General features: G+C 28.2%; 2 protein-coding genes and 1 long non-coding RNA gene across 4 annotated transcripts in view; 2 read left to right on the plus strand and 1 right to left on the minus strand.

The window, feature by feature from the left end:
- Positions 1-1,891, plus strand: part of LOC132924610 (uncharacterized) — a 40,874-nt gene extending 38,983 nt beyond the window's left edge. The window contains exon 3 of the long non-coding RNA XR_009661353.1: positions 1,745-1,891. This is a non-coding gene — a long non-coding RNA (uncharacterized LOC132924610). The remainder of the gene's footprint in view (positions 1-1,744) is intronic.
- The window catches only part of LOC132924609 (MFS-type transporter SLC18B1-like), a 37,122-nt gene that overhangs the window by 10,748 nt on the left and 4,138 nt on the right, over positions 1-22,236 (minus strand). Inside the window, exons 1-2 of one of the 2 annotated variants that reach the window (XM_060989018.1) lie at positions 17,541-17,717; positions 4,710-5,258 (exon numbers count right to left, since the gene is read on the minus strand). In XM_060989018.1, the coding sequence (XP_060845001.1) occupies positions 4,710-5,258; positions 17,541-17,594 (603 nt within the window). In that variant the 5' untranslated portion in view covers positions 17,595-17,717. Of the gene's footprint in view, positions 1-4,709; positions 5,259-17,540; positions 17,718-22,236 lie in introns of those variants that run through there. The other variant, XM_060989019.1, reaches the window with a different exon arrangement.
- On the plus strand, positions 12,715-15,558 carry LOC132927805 (uncharacterized). Its single transcript, XM_060992391.1, has one exon. The coding sequence runs from the start codon at positions 13,375-13,377 to the stop codon at positions 15,301-15,303; it is 1,929 nt and encodes a 642-aa protein (XP_060848374.1). The 5' UTR covers positions 12,715-13,374; the 3' UTR covers positions 15,304-15,558.

Genomic DNA, 22,236 nt, shown 5'->3' on the forward strand with positions numbered 1-22,236 from the left:
TAAATATCTGCGACTAATATTTTTTGAACTACAACAAAATAATTCACAGACAACAGTACATACATGTATGTAGTATATATAATAAATAATAATAAATCACCCAAAAATTGTTTACCATTAAAATGTCACCGCCTAATGTCCAAACTAACCCCGTCCTGCGACCTAAATACATCTCATAATTCATCTCGTATTTATGTAATCATTGTAATCTAGTATCTATATATTATATTCATATATTCGTGGTGATTATTGTGGTGTATTTTTGAACTATCCCTAATCCCTATATAGGTTAGACTAGGTTTAAGCGTACTTAGAATGTTAAATATTACTAAATAACACTAAGTCACATATCATACTAAACTATACTAAATACTGCTACATGTCTACATCAGTAGGTAAGTAACGAAATATAATGGATGGTTAACCTATAATGTATAGGTACACTGTACACATTGGGCCTGATTTAAGCGAGAGTTGAATGGGCTGGAGTCTATGGACCATCATACATTTTGCCCCCCCCCCCCCAAAGTTTCATAATTATTTAACGATTAATATACAAACATTTATTGTGTTTAAAATTTAAATGTATACATATCAAAAATATATAATACAAAAATTAATTTTTATATTAAAATTAATTTTTTGTCAAAAAAATAGATATTTTTGCAATTTATGTGCTATTGTTTTAACGCGTGCAATATGAATTTAAAATTTAAAAATAGTGGTGTTATAAAATAATCAAGTGGTTGCTTGTACCGTCCGTGATCGCTGTAGTACACATTCGATCGTTTCTATCTTTCAAAGTGTTTCTAAATATACACACGTGGGTCGGAAATTATACGTAAAAGGCCATAGTTATATGACGGTCAACGACGTATTCAACGATGTTAAAACCAATTAACGCTAATATCAATCATCATTATTATGACGGACGTAGTACAACGGAAAATAAATATTTACACCTTACTAAGTAAAAAAAAAAAAAGTAAGAACACAAAGTTTTAGTTAAGAGACTACCTATATATACATAGACTATTATAATAGTAGTTGTTATTATTATTTTGTCATTATTTAGCGAAAAGTGATAACGAGTTATTGTTTTCTACACATTTAAAAACTATACATGTATTATTTAACAATCAAAAACTGTATGTATTTTATTTGGAGTTCCCACAATTTATTCCGACCAAGGGCCGCTGTCACATAGGTAAATCCGCCCTTGGCGTGTACATCGATCGCAATTTTAAATTAAACGAGTCATGGCATGCTGTGTTTGTAGTTTGTACCTATGGGGTAATCCGAACAGCACGTCGTATTACTGCAGTTTCTACATATTGCCATGTACATTAAATTTTATTGAAATCGGTATTAGTGTCTTATTTTTCCTTGATACGGTATTATTATAAGTACACGTACGCCAAAATCGGCTAAATCGATTGGTTTACGTTACGCGAAACCTTAGCCCTCGGGCAATACGTTTTATACATTATTGTACAGTTATTTACATATTGTACTATATACAGTCTACGTGTACGTAGTATATTATTATGTAGATACCCACCCATGGATACTAACGAAACAGTAAGCTGTATTATACGCTTTGGAACGCTAAAAGGGGATAGATATCGTCCCGCAGTCCGCGTGCACATAAACCCATCACGAAATCCCATAAAACTGTAAATGTAGGTAACTTTAATATATTGCGCAGTATATATAAATAGTAATACGGTTGTGCTTTGTGCAGGATTTTAAGGGTTGACGGTGGTCAACGAGTGGACGTGGGCATGTATGGCAGACAGCAAAGACAATATAGGAAACCCGCGTCTGTCTGACGTGGACCTGTAGAGCCTAACCTGCACGATAACGACGTGGTCGCGTTTCATATACGGACGTCTGGCCGACGTGAGTATATTATTAATGCGTATATACTTATTATAAAACTAGGTTACATGATATTAATATTATATTACGATTTAAAAAGACTGAGTTGTAGAGCCCGTAGAAATTAAATGCGACGACAACACCGAATATGGATGCATATTGCACATACTCGTTAAAAAAAAACTTTTGAAATTAATACATTTTCTGATAAGTATTAAAATATGACTATATATACATTTGACAAATGTGTATTTAATAATATTTACTTATCAATGCGAGAATTTTCACGAATAATTTTTTTGATTAAATGTATTTTTTTGAAATTAATATGAGACAAAAACAACAGACAAATTTCCAAATAAAATTTAGCATAGGTACTACAGTACTTGAACTTTTATTTTAAGTACTGTTGAAACCACAAAATAGTAATTTTAATTACACTTCAAATACTTTTTTAACGTTCATCAGAATATTCAAAATGCAAGAAAAATCCAGGGAATTTTTGAAGCACATACTATCGTTAAGTAGGTTACTAAAATAGATGAACTGCGTTTGAAAGAAGTGATAAATTCATTGAGTTCATTAACATAATTTAACGGAGCTTCTGTATTTAACTATTAACTATGAATGCCACGCCCACATTTGTTGTCTCCGTCGTGAACAAACATTCAGCATAACAAATTGACGTTCAGTAGATTCGTTTTTGTGTTGTTAGCTTATTTAGTATTGTATTGTAGTGAATTGATTGACCTATGATAAAACTAAAAGGTGCAAATCATATCTGTTGTTTCACGTCAGCTTTTTATGATACTTTAAGTTTTAAGCGAGTTATTACTGTTATAAGTACCTATGCAAAATACTATTAAATAAAAATGCTCATAAATAGCTTAAAATGTAAAATATCGTAGAAAACCAACAATAGATAACAGATAACGTTCTTAATTTTATGTTTTATCATAGGTCAATAATTCACACTAATATTAGTTAAGTTAACAACACAAAATCGGTGCAATTTTGCGATGTTCTATGGTATAAGACGAAGATAACACATATGGATCGCGGATAACCTATAGAATCCTCTTAAGTATGTTTGAGATTAACATTACTTAAAGTGCACGTAGTACTTGTACTATATTAAATGCATAATCAGAATTTAATAAATGATTTATTTTTGGAATTGTGAAGAAATAACTAAATTTAAATTATTCAAAATCATATTTTCATAATTTTCGCGTCATTAAACGATAATTGTTCATAGTAAATTTTTTGGGTTACAACTCGTTTGCGCACATATATATATAAGCTTCCTGTGACGAAAATGTCTAGTATTAGAATTTGTTTGCGCACACATTTTCTTTCTCACTTTAACAGGCTTAAGATTAAATGCTTCAAACAGGACATAATATGATATTTAATAAATTTAAAACTATCGATATGAAAAAGTCGTTTTCCTCGCTGAGTTACAAAAATATTAGAAAATGTTTACGTCCATATTAAATACTAAATAGTTTATGTCGTCAATACACTAGTCACCACTGTACTGAACCATAACTACTAAAATTGTGTTAAAATTAGTTAGGCACGAAAAATCCAAAATTTAGTTATTATTCACAATTCCGAAAAAATTATATTATTTTCGAAAATATTCAAAAATCAAAAAATTGCCTCTCACAATCACTAATAATAAGATAACATTTGTTACCTGTTGGAAATAGGTACAATGAGTCAAGCCAAAACTGATTAACCTTCAACAACCCAAACTCCTCAAAACTCGGCTCACTTAAAATTATCTATTATTTTAATCCCACGTTCGAATGCGTTGTAACAAAACCATTGACCAATGTTACTGGCAGAGTTGTCGATTGACATTCAAGTATAGTAGTTGTCGCCTGTCGAACTAATGAACTATTAAGGAGCACATACATCTCGGTTGTTCAACACGTCTTCCTCGTTCTTTCAAACCAAATGACTCACGATATTAATACTTATAATCCTATTTTTATAAAAAGTAATCAGTTGGTTCTCTATACACGAACCGGCCTTGCGACTAGGTTGTTGAACTATTATGTTAAAGTTTTTCTCAGTTCTATTCTACAGGTCTTAAAAACGTATGACCATCGTTCGAAGTAACAATCGAACACGATATAACAACGTATACCTTACATTTATTCAATGTCACTCGAGCAATCCTGTCATTCGGGGTGGTGTAATAATAAACATTAAACAAAACAAAAAATGAGCCCAATCGGACCGATCCGTTTTTACACACAAGTTATGTGCTCACCAACGAACAGCATTTCATTTATAATATATTTATAAATTATAATGACAAAATGTATTTTGATTTATCTATATAGTGTACGAGGATACTAGATTATTACATATGTATAGTAAACCGATTTGAAATGGTCTTTGTTGAAAATGCAGAATTAACTGTTATCTGTGCTTCGCAAACCAAACCCGACCATTGTCTATGCAAACAATATATACATATATACGCTCGTACTTAACGTTCCAGTGTTCTGTTCACCTATATAGTCCTAGTGTGACATAAATGCCTTGCAGTCGTGACTTTCGCGAGAGACAATCGTCGATCTCATTCGCGCTGAAGCTGAAAATCTACGCGTACACGTCACATTACCCGCGAGTGTCGAGTGCCCGGACCACAAGTCCACGACCCCTTACCCCTAAGCCCCGTGCCCGCCTTTATGTGCGCGTACTGCAACAGTTCTGCAATCTGCCCGCTATCCGTTTAAGACGTTTAAGTGTATACACATTATTGTAGGTAATAGGTATTTAATATATATCAACATAAAGTGTAGAAGTACCTCTTTCGGAAAGGTCGGTGCCATGACGGACATGGAGCAAAACCCGAGAAAGTCGACCAGCGCGAGTGAACCGAGCGCCATGTACTGTTTGATGGTGAACCCAAAGTACCGGCGGACGCCCTTGTCGCGGTCGTCCGGTTCACCGCCATCGCCACTGCCTCCGCCGCGGTCAAACGGCACGGGACTTCGCGAAAACCGGCACAGTTCGCAGTAAGCGTTCCGTTCCATGGACAGCGACATGCTGCGGGCGTTGTGGAATTTCTTCGGATAATCGATGCGGAACTTTTCGATACCGGTCCCGCTTCCACCGCCCCCGGCGCCGCCATTGCGGGTGCCGTTGATGAGCGCTTTGCCGGCGGTCGCCTCGGACGGTCCAGCGAACGACGTCGAGACCACGTTGTTGTCGTCGTAATCGTCGTCGTTGGACCGGCCGGTTCGTATGTGCTCGTCATCGTCCGCACTACCGTCCTCTTCGTCCATGCTCACCCCCGCGGTGGCTATGTTGTTGTTGGACTCCAGCCCACATGGTAGGTTTGTCAGGCTCTGGAACTGCGTGCACGTAAGGGGCAAACAAACAAACAAACAAAAAAAATTTTAATACCGCCCGTTTTCAGTGGTTAAAGTTATGAGAATTGGGGGTGGGGGGAAGTCCTCAGAAGGTGGAGTACATCTTATTTGTATAGGTAACATTTTTTGTCCCATTTGATCATGTAATATTATATGGAATCCGAGAGATGGTCTAATTAATATTATAATATGCACCTTTACACAATATGCAATTATAACATAAAGGAATTGAAAATATATATCATAAATGTATTTTTATTAATAAATAATGTTTATATTATATTTGTGGATGCTACATTGCCAGTTGCCACTAAATTTTATTTTGTTCCGGAAATTATGTATAAATCATATTATGTATTGCAAAATATGATATTAGATATGTATTATTATTGTGACTACAATCAGTTATCATATATATGTTTGTATTTACATATATGTATATTGTATATATATATATTATATAAATGTTAACTGTTTATATAAATTATCGAAATACAAATTACAATGAAAATTCAAAAATACATTACAATTGTTCTGTTTGTACTGTTCGTAGTGTATACGAGTATAATATGGATGAATACAATATTGAATAAATATTGTTCATTATTTCTATAAATATAACTAGGTATTAAATAATAATACAAAACTACAAAACTACTGTAGATTGAATTTTATAGTGGTACTGCTCAACTGAACATAGTAAATGAATGATTTTGAATCTTTGTTTTATAACTTATTTTATGTAACTATGTATTATGTAAGTATAATTACTTGGTAGTTTATCTGTTTGAAGAGGACCTCTCACCTGTTCTAACAGTCATATTATTTTGTTTAAAACTATAGTAATTAAGTAAAATTATTTGAGTAAGAATAAATGATAGCAAATATTTAAAACTTTAAAAGGACTTTTTTCAAACAAATCAGTTTAACTTTATTTAATACACTGTTTAAGTATTTTTGATTTCTTGGTAGAATATCGCAATTTAGCGCAAAACATATAACCGTGATTAACATTATATCATACACCTCCTATTAGACAAGAGCGTTTTTTAATATAATTGTATTTAGATGATTATTTAGATAAAATTAGAATAAAAATTATTCGAATATTTTTTTACAATTATTCTAATAAATACGTATTTGAATAATTTGAAAACATCATTATTCGGACAAAATTTTTTTAATTATTTTCATATATAATTATTCGAATAACCATATTTTATCTTATTTTATTAACCCTTTCCCTGCTGATATTAAACATATTATGAATTATGATTTAGAATTTTAAACACGCAATTATTAAAAATAAAAGATAGCTTTGGATTTTAAGTCACATGATTATAAATTTTATTTTATTCTTAATAATTGCAAAGATATTTAATATCTTATCGTTTTTTTAATATTATAAATCATAATATTATTATAATAGTTTCATAATAATAGGTAGGTAATTACAACAATATAATAAATAATAGTAAATGTTCAATAATAATAACAAAATAAAAATAAATAACTATAACAAAATATTATTAATATTATATTAAATGTAAATGTATATATATATATATCCATATTAAAAATTTTAAATTAAATTTCAAAATTACACTTTCTTCAAATATTTTATCTGATAATTTGTTGCATTTTAGTAAATTGGTCATAGTTGCTGGTATTACAAATTAGATAATATAAATTAACATAGTGTTAGATTAATAAATTATTAAAAAAATGTATTTAATTTACATTAATATAAATTTAAATACAGAATAACTAAGTTATTCTAAATGAAACTATAGTATATTGGGAATGGACTATTTACTACAATAATAACGTATTTAATATTTATTTTTAGGTCATGCACGTAAACTAGATTTACTTCATAATGAAAAATGTAATAATTTTTTATTTGTCAATATTATAATTTATATGAATTATACTATAACTATAACACATTAGTATATTAAAATTATGTTTGAAAAAATTCAAATAAAATAATATCTAAATAGATACATATAGACCTTAAGTACACAATTTTATTCGAATAACGCCCTACTCGGAATTATCCATCAGTACTAAATAAGCTTACAATTTTGGGTACAGCATATTATATGCATGTACATGTAACATAGAGATTAACTAAACTAAATTATTCTACAACAAATTTTAAACGATTGGATTATTGAAGAAAAAAGTGAGATGATCATGCTTGGTGAACCTCTCTTTATAGGTATTTAAATTTTTAGGTGTATATTACTGAACAATAAAAGTACCAACACTGTTATTCATATCTTATTTTTTTTTTTATACAGTATAGAAAAACTTTATACAAATACCTATTTTACACAATTAGATGTAAGAAAACGCAATGGGTTTACAAATATGTTTTCATACTAAAAAAACAAAACCTAAGATTTGACCCCATTCCCCGAAATAGATTCATAAGTACGACACTGATGTCTGGTAGATACGTAAATAAATATGAATACCTATGTATATTATATGAATTAAAAAAAAAATGTAAAATCACTCTTATTTTAGTCATGAACTAAATTTAGGATTAAACAGAATTTTAAGTTTATTAAATGAAATATTTATAAGTACCTTTTCTAAAATTATTATACATATTAAAAAAAAAAGTAACTTGCATCTGTTACATCTTTCAATATAAAAATAAATTATTTATTTAATATTTAGATAATATCTTGTTGGTATATTATACCACTAAATAACGATAAAATATTTCTTTTTCAGTTTAAAAATGTACAAACACTCCTAATTTATTGTTAATTTGGTGGATTTAAAATAAATTAAGTAGCCAAGTATAGTATAACTAGGTACTTACGAAAAGTTTCTATAATATACATACAGCATAGAACATATTATTTTCTTTAATAAAATCTCAAAGATACACACAAGTTTCGAACTTTATCTAATCTTTTTAATTAAAACAGAGCACGGATTCAAATATACTATTTTAGTATATAAGTTGATACTAATTATCAACTTCAGAAGCCGTTTCTTGGGATCAATAGCCTCGTGCTAATACAATGGTATAACATAATGCTGCAGGGTGGTGTACTGGTGATAGTTTCTATGATAACAATTAGGTAGTTAATTAAAATAGATACACGATTTCATATTTTTGGCCTTACTTGTTACGTATTTGCTTAACAGGAAACCGTTAGGGCTAACAAATATAATATGAGGAAGAGTATCTCCTGTCTGTTCGGAACAGAAATAGTATACACATACGCTTCGCAGTCTGAAGTTCAAGCACTTCAAACATCTAACGTGATTATATTGACATTTATAATTATAATATTATATTAGTTTACTCTACGATGAACACGTCATCCAGTATGGTTTGATTAAAAACGGAAACCCTATACAAATACAGTATAAAAGGTCCGAGAAAAGTGCATGCACTTCTGCGAATGAATGAAATAAAAAATAGAAAAATGCGAATTCGAATCGTATTTGATAGTCTACACTCTACTACAATTCACTAGATATTAGGTACCTATCTGCATGGGTAAAATACAATTTTATTTAGCGTGTATTTTTTTTAAATTAAATGATTTAAATTTTACAATGCTTAGTGGATTTTAGACGAATGGGTACACAAAAAAGAGTATGTTCTATTTTTCATTTGTTCATAAATTATTTATTGGGGTTTGTGCTATGTGTAGTGTGTACGTAATACGTATTATAATAATATTTCAGAGTAGTTATTTTTTTTGACGAACTTCCAAGTTTTAAATACTTACATGGAAATGTTATTCGCGCATTATGATATTATAATCAATAACCATTCAGTGTTCTAACTTACAATACATTTATGAAAAACTAATCACATCGGTCGAACAATGTGGGTAGTGCTTATCTGATACTTTAAAATTATTAAGCATATCATTTTTAAGTCCAATTGTCTAAATAAGACAATCATAAATCATAATTACATTTGCTATTTGACTATTTATTGCTATGAACTGTAGATACCAATAATATACAGTAATATCGTGTTTTTAATTGAAAAGCAGTATTTAATTTTTTTTACGTTATGTAATGAACTACTTAATTTTTGAGTAAAGTAGGCCTTATCTAAATAAAATAAAAGTAGTGATGTATCATGTATGCATCATATTGGATATTCATTATTAGGTACCAATTAGGTAAGTATAGGATCACATTTCCTTTTTTTTTTTATTCACGATTAATTAATTAATTAATTACAATATTTTCGTTTAAAACATACACATATGTCATAGTCGAAATTTTGAGCGTATACGATACACTTAATACTGATAATAATCGTTCAAAAATAGAAAATCGCCTCGCCGGAGTCACTTTTACCTATACATTCTTTCGTGATCGAGTCGATATGCTAGCAGCCCATAATAGTATTATTACGTGTTATAATAATATGTATATTGATACATTTTTTAAATTTCTACAGTTATAATAATAATGCTCATTGAGAAACATTTACTATAATATCAATATTGATTAGTCAATACGTTTTGACGCAATTTTGTGCATTGTTTTTACACGTTCTATGTAACGAAAATTAATTTAAAATTTAAAACGATATACGGAGCAAACGAACGTCCAATGCCTATAAATGGCAATATAGGTAATAATAATTTTTTTGAGTTACAATATGCATAATATAATGGCGTATACGTAACAAAAGATATGCATATTTATTTATAGTTCTTATTATAGTTCGTTTGTGAGTGCTATGATGGGTTGTTTTTCGACTTTTTATGATCTGAATTCTTAACTTGTTTTATTATATACCTATTGTGTACAAACACATAATAGGTATGCCGATATACTGTATACGAACAGGTCACACGTACGTCTATTCTAAACATCTTTATCTATACACTTCCATGAAAAAATCGTTAGACAAATATCCATAAACCATAAATACCCGCGTCGATCGCAGTCCTAGCTATACTGCATTTAAATCTGTATTTACAAGCGTGCACTAACTCAACACGAGTGTTATGTTTACGTATATACGTACACTATTATTACTGTAAATCGTAAGAAAAATATTCAAATATCTACATGAATAAAAATTACGAAATAATTGTTTTTAGCTGTCGAGATGTCACGAGCCACAGAAGTAGGTATGGAGAATAACGTATACACCTAACTAATGTATACGATTGTACTACAGCAATCGACATTATTTTATGAAATGCGCCACGCGGTTATAATAACTGATGTATTTATCGCTGTGCTAAGAGTCTAAAACATTCACCCGTTTTGAATTTCAAAGCATAATAATTGTATATTTGTGATACAATAAATACGTAACAATACAATTTAATTAATATCATATCAATTATCTTCTCCGTCAATAACACAATATGGGTAGTTAACATAATGTAATTATTATTAGTAATAAATTATAAATCGAATAAAAAATGCCGGACGAAAAATTAATTTGATCGCATTCACTGTTAAAATTACCCGGGCCATACTAAATTAACTGTAACATAAATACACGTGTGCTTGACTTTTTAGTTCGACGAAAATAAAATAAAATAATTATATAATATTATATATATGATATGAGGCACCTACTCAGGAATACAATTTAACAAACGCTGGTGCTCGCTGGAATTATCTGCAACACTATTTGATTTAATGGATGATTGTGGATTATATATATATAACATATTATTATTATTATTATTATCTACATGCTACAAGTATGTTTTTGTCAGATAAATACGTAGTGGTCGTGAATAATAAACCGCTCGTGTTTAACAAAAACAAAAATCCATGTACCTAGATACAACAATATACATAAACATAATCACTATACATCGAGTATTATGTACCTGCCTACTAGTCGTCCTATATACGGCTCTACCAGAGTCGTATAATAATGTTCTTATTCGTGTATATGTTTTGTACATTGTACACGTTATTTTACAACACACTTATAAATTATAAGTCTTATACACACAATATCATTAATAAATTACTCTGGTAATGACTGATACATATTATATTACACACACACACACACACACAAGTTTTTGTTTGTATCTCCGTGAGTTGAGATGTAGGTCGGTACTTCTAATAATATTATATAATATACCTTTATGATATAAATAAATGGAATATTTGAACGTTATTAATTATTATAATACATCCACAACTCTGCACAAGTTATTTGCCTAATAGTAATAAATTAACTGTGGGGATAGTATCGTACGCTCGGACCTACAGAATTCGATCATGGACCTCCTTTGTGATCCCAGGATCCCGGGATTGATTACAAGAATTCCTACAATACCTGGCAGCATCATAACCCTAAACTTGTTGAAAAATGTAATTTATTAATAAATTCAAAACGGTTAATAAAAAAAATCAGATTTTTTCGCTAATAACAGTTTTCATTTATATGACTATATATAAAAGCGATCAATAATTATGTACAAGTACGATTAAATAGAATAATAACCTAAACTATATTTAGTGCTCAAATCATATAGGTATACACGCGTTATAGAGAAAGTATAATACATTTATAATGCTATGGAATTCATAATAATACCCATAATATAATATCGAATAACAATAAAATAATACTGTTTTTTTTTAATTTTAATTTTTTTTGTGGGGTTTCAGCTTGAAGATATTACGTCAAATTGCATACGGTGTATACGCGTGTCGAGCATGTCGTGTGTTTCGTACGTGTAAGTTTTTGTTTTTGTTTTTTTTTTTTAATCGATTTTAAATCTTATTTCGAATGAATTCATTTCGCGAAAATTGTCTCTTGAAAGTTCAATATTATTGTTTTCTGCGTTGAAATATTCGGAGAGGATAAAAATACATACCTACTCGTAGTTATTTTTGTATTACATTTGTTCATCGTAAGATGAAGTAGTATTTAAAGTATTTTTTTTTATATATTTTTTATTCGCGTGAAAAAAAGGTTTGTTTCTACGAAATAATAATTTGTCAATTAAAATAATGTAATAGTATTTCACATCCAAACCTATAACATTCTCAGTATTATTAAATTATTAACGCTTTTTTTGAAAAATAATACTCAATAGGGTTTAAAGCACTAATTATTACATCTAATCCATGTAGAATACTGAATTTATGTTCCTTTATATAACATAATGCCCATAGAATATAATAAATATAAGTTATATCATTTTTTTGCATACAATATTAAACACATTAGAAGTTACGTAAGTTTGAAAAAAAGAGATTGCTGGGAAAATTAAAATTCATGATGTAAAAAAAGAATGTTCGAATTCTTTTTCAAGTATTTTAATTAAAATAAATATCCTTAATACTTTGAAAACAAGGTATTCTGTATAATTGTGCGTCTGTTCAAAAAAGTGCTTGAATATTCTGAATACAAAAAAATAAGTATTCTTTATAAGACTGATGTTTGGTGTAGCATAGGGTGACCATACGTCCCGTATTATACGGGATTGTCCCGTTTTTCCACTTTGTGTCCCGTTGTCCCGACAAAAGTTATACGGGACGCATTTTGTCCCGTATTTTCAAGTAGGTCCCGTATTATTCCCGTTTTTCTCTTTATTGTTAATTTATAATTTTATAATTTTTTTTTTTTTTATTCTACGATATTTTTGTATCACAATATTCAATAAAACATCTAATCTATACTTATCAGAATTATTTTTAGATTCTTGTCTTAACAATAAATTATTATAATTGCTGCGAGTTGAAAATAGAGAACTAATAATGTCACATTATTATCGACACGTTAAACCGACGATTATAAATACTAATGATATAACGATAACGTACAAAATGTTATTAATATTATTATATTGATGTGTGACGTCGTCTACTAAATAAGTACAATTCCATTCACCACAACCAGTTTGTTGTCAAATATAATGTCTATTTTTATTTTATAATATCTATGTAAAATTATAAATATAATTTGTTATTAATATTTATACGTGAGTGTCGAGTTCACGATGACATTCACAGTGTAGTCGTAGTCGTAGTGACGTATTGACGTGTCACGTGTAGTTTATTAAGCTTATTTAAAATTCAGTGTACCATAATACCTAATTTGTTTTTTAAAATGCCCAAAAGACGGTGCGTTTTTACTCCACAATTAAAATTAGAATTTCCTTTTTTACAAGATGCTGACGAAGTAGGAAAAATATTTTGTACCATATGTAAGTCAGTGTTTTCTATAGAACATGGTGGACGTTCAGACATAACACAACATGTTACAAAAGTAAAAAAACATTTACTGGCATTATCAGCTGCATCAAAACACGAAAAGGTAACTTCTTTTTTTTTAAAAAATGATCCGAGTGGGTCCACTGACGAAAGTAGACGTACTGCAGCACAAGAAGGGATATTCGCATTTCATACCGTGATACACAATCACTCATTTCGATCAATGGACTGCACATCATCTCTTTTAAAACAAATGTATAATAAAAAATTTACATGTGCGAGAACTAAGGCTGAATCGATTGTTTTAAATGTGTTAGCTCCTTTCGCCATGCAACAAATTTATAAGGAAATAGAAAATATAAATTTTGCTACAATTATGATAGATACTTCTAACCATAAGAACCTAAAAATCGTACCAATTTTAATACGTTATTTCAAACCAAATTCGGGAATACAAATCAAAGTTTTTGAAGTAACAAATTTAAAAGGAGAAACAGCAAATATTTTATCAACTTATATAATTGAAAGTTTAAAAAAGCATAAGTTGTCAGATAAAATTGTTGCATTTTCTGGAGATAATTGCAATACTAACTTTGGAGGTGTTTTAAGAAAAGGATCAAATAATGTTTTTTCAATTTTAAATAACAATTTAAAAACGAATATTTTTGGAGTAGGTTGCGCTGCTCATATTTTGCACAACGCTATGCAATCAAGTGCTGATGTGTTACCTATTGATGTAGAAATCATAGTTAACAAAATTTTTCAATTTTTTCATATCTATACAGTTCGAGTTGAACATTTGAAAGAGTTTTGTGAATATGCAAATGTTGAATATAAAAATATTCTTGGAAGTGTAAAAACTCGTTGGTTATCCTTATTACCTGCAATAACAAGAATTATTGATATTTACCCGGGCTTAAAATCATACTTCGAGAAACAGGAAAAGTGTCCTACAATATTAAAATCGTTTTTTAACGATCCTATGTCTATAGTGTGGTTTCATTTTTTACAAAGCCAATTAAAGGTTGTCTGTGATACTGTAACTAAAATAGAAGGAGATAAAATATCAGCCTGTGAAGTTGCAGAGGAATTAGAAATTTTAGTTGGAAAAATAAAAAATAGAAAACATCTAAACTTCCTTACAACAAATATTTTATCGCTTTTAAATGATTTAAAAAACAATAATATGTATAATGAAAGCTCATTCAAAAAAAGTACTGATCTATTTTATAATACTTTTTTATCTTACGTAGAAAAATGGGGTTGCCACTTTGACCAGTTGAAAATATTTCATTGGGTCCAACTAATAAACTGTCCTACTTGGGAAAATGTTCAAAAATGTATTAAATTTCTTATGGAAAACAACCGAAATAATTCTAACATAAAATTAGATGAAGATAATTTATTTGATGAATTCAGTCATGTAGAACAAATTTTTAAATCACGAATTCATGAATGGCAAAAAAATTCCGCTAAAGTAGAAGTTAAGTGGTGTGAAATATTTGAATACACTAAAGCTCATAACATTGATACAACTAACATATCAAAAATCGTAGAATATTCTTTGGCAATTCCTGGTACAAATGCTGCAGTAGAACGGATTTTTTCAACCATTAATGTGTTGTGGACAGATGAAAAAAATCGATTTTTGGTTGAAACTATCAAATCAATTATAATCGTAAAAACACACTTTAAAAACTTATCTTGTAATGAGTTTTATAATATTCTATTAAAAGAAACTAGGTTACTTGATGAAATCGGTTCAGCACAAAAGTATACAAAAACATCAAAAGAAGAAATTTACATGCCATCGTCATCAAAATAATTTTTTTTTGGACTTTTGTGTACATATTATACTTATTAATATTTTATTTGTATTTAAAAACTATTATACAACATACATTTAATTTGTTTTTTTTATATTAATATATTTAGTTAAAATTAGAATTTCCTTTTTTTTTTTTTTTTAGTTAAGTAACTAAAGTGTCCCGTATTTTTATTTTATTTTTATGGTCACCCTAGACTGTAGCATGCTCATTGCTCATGATTGAAGTTTAAATATATAATAATTAATACTATCATTGTTGAGTTGAAATTCCCACAAACCATAATCATTATCAACTACCTATAATAACCGTGTTCAGAAGATACGTGCGACCGATACAAAGCTATTATGGGCATATTTAAATCACGGATTTAATATTTTCGTAAACATTTCATCGGATGACATATACTATTAATTCATGTTTACCTTTTGAATTACAGTTAATATGATTTGTAAATACAGACAATAAATGAATATGTATACTTATATTCTAAGAGATTTTTTTAAAAATAATTTTATTTTTATTTTGTTTTATGCAGATATGAAGGCATAGAACATTGATTTTTTTTTTGTTACACAATAATATTATATACATTCTATTTATAACGAACAAATCAATGACACCTATGTGTTTAGTTTTTACGCATCAAAAATATCATTCAAGCGATAAGGTAGCGATTATTCATGCTACCTACATGTATACTAATCATTATAATTTTCAAGTACCATATTGTTTAGTAATTTAATATTTTTCATGGAGTAGGTACTTGAAGCTAATATATTTATTAGGTAATTATTCATTTATACGTAGTTTTATTATTTTATTTATTTTTTTATTTTTTTTACTTATAGATTAAATTAATGAAACTCAGTTTTATCTGAAAATAAGTATTATTTTTAATACTCAAATAAAACAAATACTTAATAAAACTTAAAAAATTGTATAAATGTCGATTTGTGGCCACAAAGGCAGCTTTTACTTAAGCCTCAATTAAATTTTATCTAAATTTCAAATATTCATTTACATTTTTTTTTATTAATTACTAATATCAACATAAAATTCAAAACAAGTAAATATTTTATAATGCATTAATGACTGAATTTGAACCAGTAATGTTTAACAATATTAATGTTTATTAATATAAATGATTTTATATGTTTATAATCATTTATTTCAAGGAATTTTAATACTTAAATGAACCTTTTTAATTAAATATATACTAAATATATACCTACATTAATAATAACCAAAAATTATTTTATACATTCCGCAAACTGACATTTTTAAACGATTTATATTAAATAGTGGCTAAATAGTTTAGGTAATATCGCTGTTATAATGTTATCTTTGTCCAACATAGTTTATATAATCAGCTTTTGGAATGTATTTTGCAGTAACCAAACTATTAAAATTAGGTAAACTTAACCTAATACAATATTTATTAGGGTCATGCAGTATTTTTTATACATCAAGTAAATCCCATATTGAGAAAATCATAAATTAATTATGAAAAAATTTTAAAAATGTACGCTGGGCAATGGGCAATGAAGGATCATTATTCTTTGCCTAGTAAATTTGTTTGGTTACACAATAAAAAATATTAAGATTAGTTTTGTTATGATGATATTGTGACAATCGTATATTATAATATGGTTATGATGAATTATGAGTAATATTATGATACAACAGTTTATACACCACAGTTTATCCTAACTTCCAATAAGTACCTACATTTAATTTTTTTATATCATTAAACAAATATATATTAACATTTGGTACATAAAAAACCAGCGCAATGTATGACGTCTTAATAGAATGAGTTTACATTGGACGATATTTTATTTTAGAAAATTCAAATGTATGACACATATAAATTATAATAGATTAGTAATTGTGCTTTCGAGATTAGTAAGTTTGTAAGTATAGTAAGTACCTACCTACTTTCCCTACTATTTTTGTCACGTTTTATGTATTAAGGTAGTCATAATGAAACCAGTAATAAGTTAATCCGAAATTCACCTTTTGGCTGCATACATTAACGTTAATCAAATAAAATGTAAATTCGAAGAGATTAAATTAGATGATCTAACGTGTACGACATTAAGGCGTAAGTACTTTTTATGCCACGGCCCGCGTGCATTTTAAACATTGAGCCCAGCTAGGGCATTACCGCAGGTTTGTGATTAAGTTGACTGTATAGATAACTGTAATCGAATCAATGAAGTGATTTACGTACTTTAAGAAGATAACGTTCAATGAAATTGCACAGCGCCAACAATAATTCGTACATGAAGCCGTATGAAATTAAAATTATAAATTACATTGGCTCGAGTACCTGTTTGTAGTTCTATTTACTGCAGCAACTTGAATGAAACCAATTAAAACACTAATTATACCGTATGAATACTTATGAAAATATCGTAATGTACACAGGCGGGCGCCCGCGGTATTACAGCAAGAAAATCGACTATAGGTAATACTGGCAATAGAAACAATAAAACTCTGTTTGTTCTCATGTCAGCTAACCACTGAGGATTATATAATAATATATTATTTAAAAAAAAAAAAAAAATAAAACGAAACTGACGAACTACTGCCGTAATAATAAATGTACACGGGAGAACTTCTCAATTATAAGCTGTATTAAATTTCCAGAGGTACGAAAGTCTTACGGCTTCCGCTGGAACGTATTCGTAAACCGAGAACTTTTGTACGAAAACGTAGAAACAGATATACGTTGGTCTATTATAATATATTATACAGTATTATACAAGCACGTCGAGATAAATCGATTGGACGTTTTTCTATGTACTATTATAATCAAGGTTGGGACGTATAGTTACATCCAAACGTATAAAAAACCTATTCACAATAATATACCTAATTCGATAATTTTTTTTTTTTTAAGTGATAATATGGATTGAATAATTCACACGAATACAAGTAAAAGGCCGGTATTTTCGTAGTTGTTTTTTGATAAACGACAAATAATTCCTAGAGTGTTTTTTGGTCTTTGGCTAAAACTAACAGCGTCAAGATGGCAGCAGAGAAACTTTTGAATCTTCCAGCATCCACAGCACAATATTATTAGAAATTTAGAAAGAATATTTCCTATAATATCATCATAGCTAATATTTAATTTATAATATTAAATTGTTTATATTAACACGAAAAAGTACTAAATTGTAAACTGCAGATATTTGATAACAACATTAATTTTGTAAATTAGTGCAAATGTATACGTAATAATGTATTGCCGTCTTCAGTTGTTTATTAATTGATATTGTGTTGACTTGTTCGCAAAAGTTAACAAAATGTATATTAATGTTTAACGTTTAAAGTACAATTTGTCAATGCAGTGATTGTGACGACTATAGTTTATTTGTTTAATTAATTTATAATTTATATTAATATTTAATATATAATATGATTATAATATATGATATAATATTGCATAGTTATTTTGCTCGTCTTATTAACTAATTAATTTTTTTTTAATTTAAGCAGTAAGTACCCAATTATATAATAATGTACAACCATAAAAATATAGTAATTAAAAATGTTTTGAAGTGAGAAGGTTTGAAGTTTGAAAGTTGAAAGGGGCAAACAAGTGTCTGGCGTTCCAGGACTCGATGGATCTTTAATTTTTAATTAAATTATTATATTTATTAATAACAGTTATTAAAAAAGCTTTGAAAATCATAATTATAATAATGATAAGCATAACGTGATTGCACTTAAAAATCCTTTCAAATAATAATTTCTAACTGTTTATAAATTTCAGTTTAACATTTTTTTTACTAATTTATTTTGAATAAGTGATTACATTTTTGTTTTGACTTCACACTGTCACGTTGCTTTTTTTTTAATTACTTAAATTTTTGATAATTGACTAGAATGTCTAGTCATAAAATATATTGTAGATTTGTAGCACTTCAGTGGCGTTACTATTTTTTTCGTGGAAGGTATTGTACACTTAGTGTTATGTCGAATATCGATAGGAATACAAATTAAATTTATATAATATAATTAAATTGGTTCACAACTTTATAACTTTATCATAATGCTGATCTATTAAGTCCGTACACGAATATATATTTTATAACAAACATATTATCACTTCATAATGTTTACCACGATGAGTTGATTAAACATAAAAATATGCCTTCAAAATGCTAAAGAATGTATTTTATAACAATAAAATTAATAGATTTAATAGTTTTTTTACTTATTAAAGTAGAGTGTACAAGTACAGTGGTAGTTTAAAAAAGAACTGTTTATATGGATTTATAATATATCTATGATTTTTATAAGATATTTTTTTTATAGAACTTAGGCCAATATATTAATGTACATTTGAATAATATTAAATTGATTATTGACCATTATTCAGTGTTTTTTTTGCATTCGGAAATGATTTCGAAAAAATCGTTTATTTATAAAAATAAAATGGTAAGTAGGAATTGGAGCAATACATTTATCGCCAAATTTATTTATTTATTTAAAATTTTAAATTCACAAACAGTGATCCTGCTTTAAAGTGTGTTTCAGTTTTCCATTATTTGCGTCTTAACAAAAAAAAAAGTATCCTTGAAAATATAGTTTAAGCTTTAAAAGGTCGCCACACATTGACATATCCATAAATTGTTTGTTAAGGACCATTCCGTAAGAACAAGTACCACTTTGATTATAATAGTTTGAGTTAAAAACCAAATTTTCACCATAAAAATAAACTTTAATAATATCGTTTTTATTTTTTCGGTACCATAACAAAACAATATTTTTTTTAGTCTGTTTTTATATTTATAAAATTTGAATTACTTTTTTGTTTTTGGTAATCATGATAAAATGGTTATTGCACAATAAAAATGTACTTTTTTTTAAAGTGAAAATGTTGTTATTAAATTTACATTAGGTATTAATGGTATTATCCATCACTGTAACTTTTTCGATTCTTTCCAACGTGATACAGTTTTTCTATATTATTTTGTAATTACGCAACAACTATATCTACAAATGGTACACGAATAGGACCACTTATAAATTACATTGAACTACCCAATGTTTAAATATATGTAAAATTGTTATTTTTCTTACTATTTCATTAAAATCGTCTATAATTAAGCCCATTAAAAAAGTTAATGTGTGGCAGGCTTTTAAGACGCGAAATATTTTTACTTATTCGATTTATAATCTATTGAAATTCACTATAATCATACCAACTTCGTGTAATTATTATGTACTTTGTATTTTATAACTTATAATATTATAAAAAACGACCAAACTAAAGTATTTTTAAATAAATTGAGTGTATTATTCCTAATAAGCATAATATATTAACATTCAAACCATACCCGATAAAATCAATATTTGTCTGTAATTTTTGACTGTTTGGAACTTTAAAGTATAAGACATTGTATACCATTATTTTAAATAATTTTAATTTACTAAGAAATATAATTTTTCTAAAACAATAAATTTTTTCTATTTGTATTGCTATTATTTTTTAATAAAAAAAATTATATTTTTATCATTATGATTTTTAAGACTTTTTTTAAATGAAAACATGCATTTTAATTTCCTTATTTTAAAGAAAAGTATTTTTTTGAGTATTAATTCTATGCTTAAAAATTGAATTTTGGATAAATATTGTATGAATTATATTTATTATAATATAAATATTTAAAGTCTAAATGAGCAATACAGAGTGGACGCGGACAATAAGCAACACTTTCCACAAAATGTTGGTCCACTCGGCTCATATAAACTTAAAATACTTATAACATATTACTAATAAACTATATATAAAATAAAACTATTTATTATCATAACTAATTTGACCAATATGGGTAGATGGACATGTGAATAACTGGATTTAGCGCTAGGGTTTATTTTTCGAACACGGGTTAAGCTACTCTTTGAACTTTTCTAATATCTATAAGAGCAATAACTGAACATTTCGTCAAAACCGGTCGAGTATTTTTTATTACTTTGAGTTTATAAGCTACATAAGCTTATAAGGACATTGGACATTGTTGCATATTTGAATTAAAAACAGAAAATTTTAAAAAATCCTATATTAATACACTTATGGGGTAGTTTGATTTATCTATACCATTTTTTTTTTAAATTTTATTTCTGTAATCAATAGCATTATTATAGTAATATAATTATACAATTATTCGATTTACGTGAGTCAAAACGATAGTTATGTGCAAGCCACAACACATAGCAACCCACATATAGGTAGGTGTTGAAAACAGAAGTTGAAAATTGACCCTCAGAGTCTCACACAAAATCTATTGATATAAATACTTATTGAAATCGGACTGATAGTTTCTGAGATTAGCACGTTCAAACGTACAAACTTTTCAGCTTTGCAACATGAAATAGAAGCATGTATATATTATTAATGAATGTTTTGCCATATACCACGCGTATTGATGTTTATCGCCGTTAAATTATATACGCAATGGTCATTATTACACTAATAATAGCCTTGTGATATATACTATTTAACGCAGATATTATTTAAATTAGTATAACTACGCATGGAAGTCTAGCCGTATATGTACACAAGTACACTATACAGCTCGTGCTTTGATTTATTGTATCAAATAATGATAATGTTTACTTTATTAACATTTGGCATCACTATAATAATAATATAATTTATAATACCGTCTCGGGATAAGTCTTGCAGTGACGTCAATTCACATGTTGTTCTATGGGTACTATATTGCTGGTGGCATATGACAAACTAAGTCAAAACCAATCGCTTTGCTCGTGAAATTACAATCAATTAATTTTGTATTTGGACATTTACCCGAGGGTTTTTCCACTGTAACGAACTCCCTCCCCTCCTTACGAGTAGCTGAGGATCGACACACCGTGTGTTACGTGAACCTAACGAGTGCCTGCAGGAGAGAGGC

The sequence above is a fragment of the Rhopalosiphum padi genome, chromosome 3 (assembly GCF_020882245.1).
Source record: "Rhopalosiphum padi isolate XX-2018 chromosome 3, ASM2088224v1, whole genome shotgun sequence".
Classification (NCBI taxonomy): Eukaryota; Metazoa; Arthropoda; class Insecta; order Hemiptera; family Aphididae; genus Rhopalosiphum; species Rhopalosiphum padi.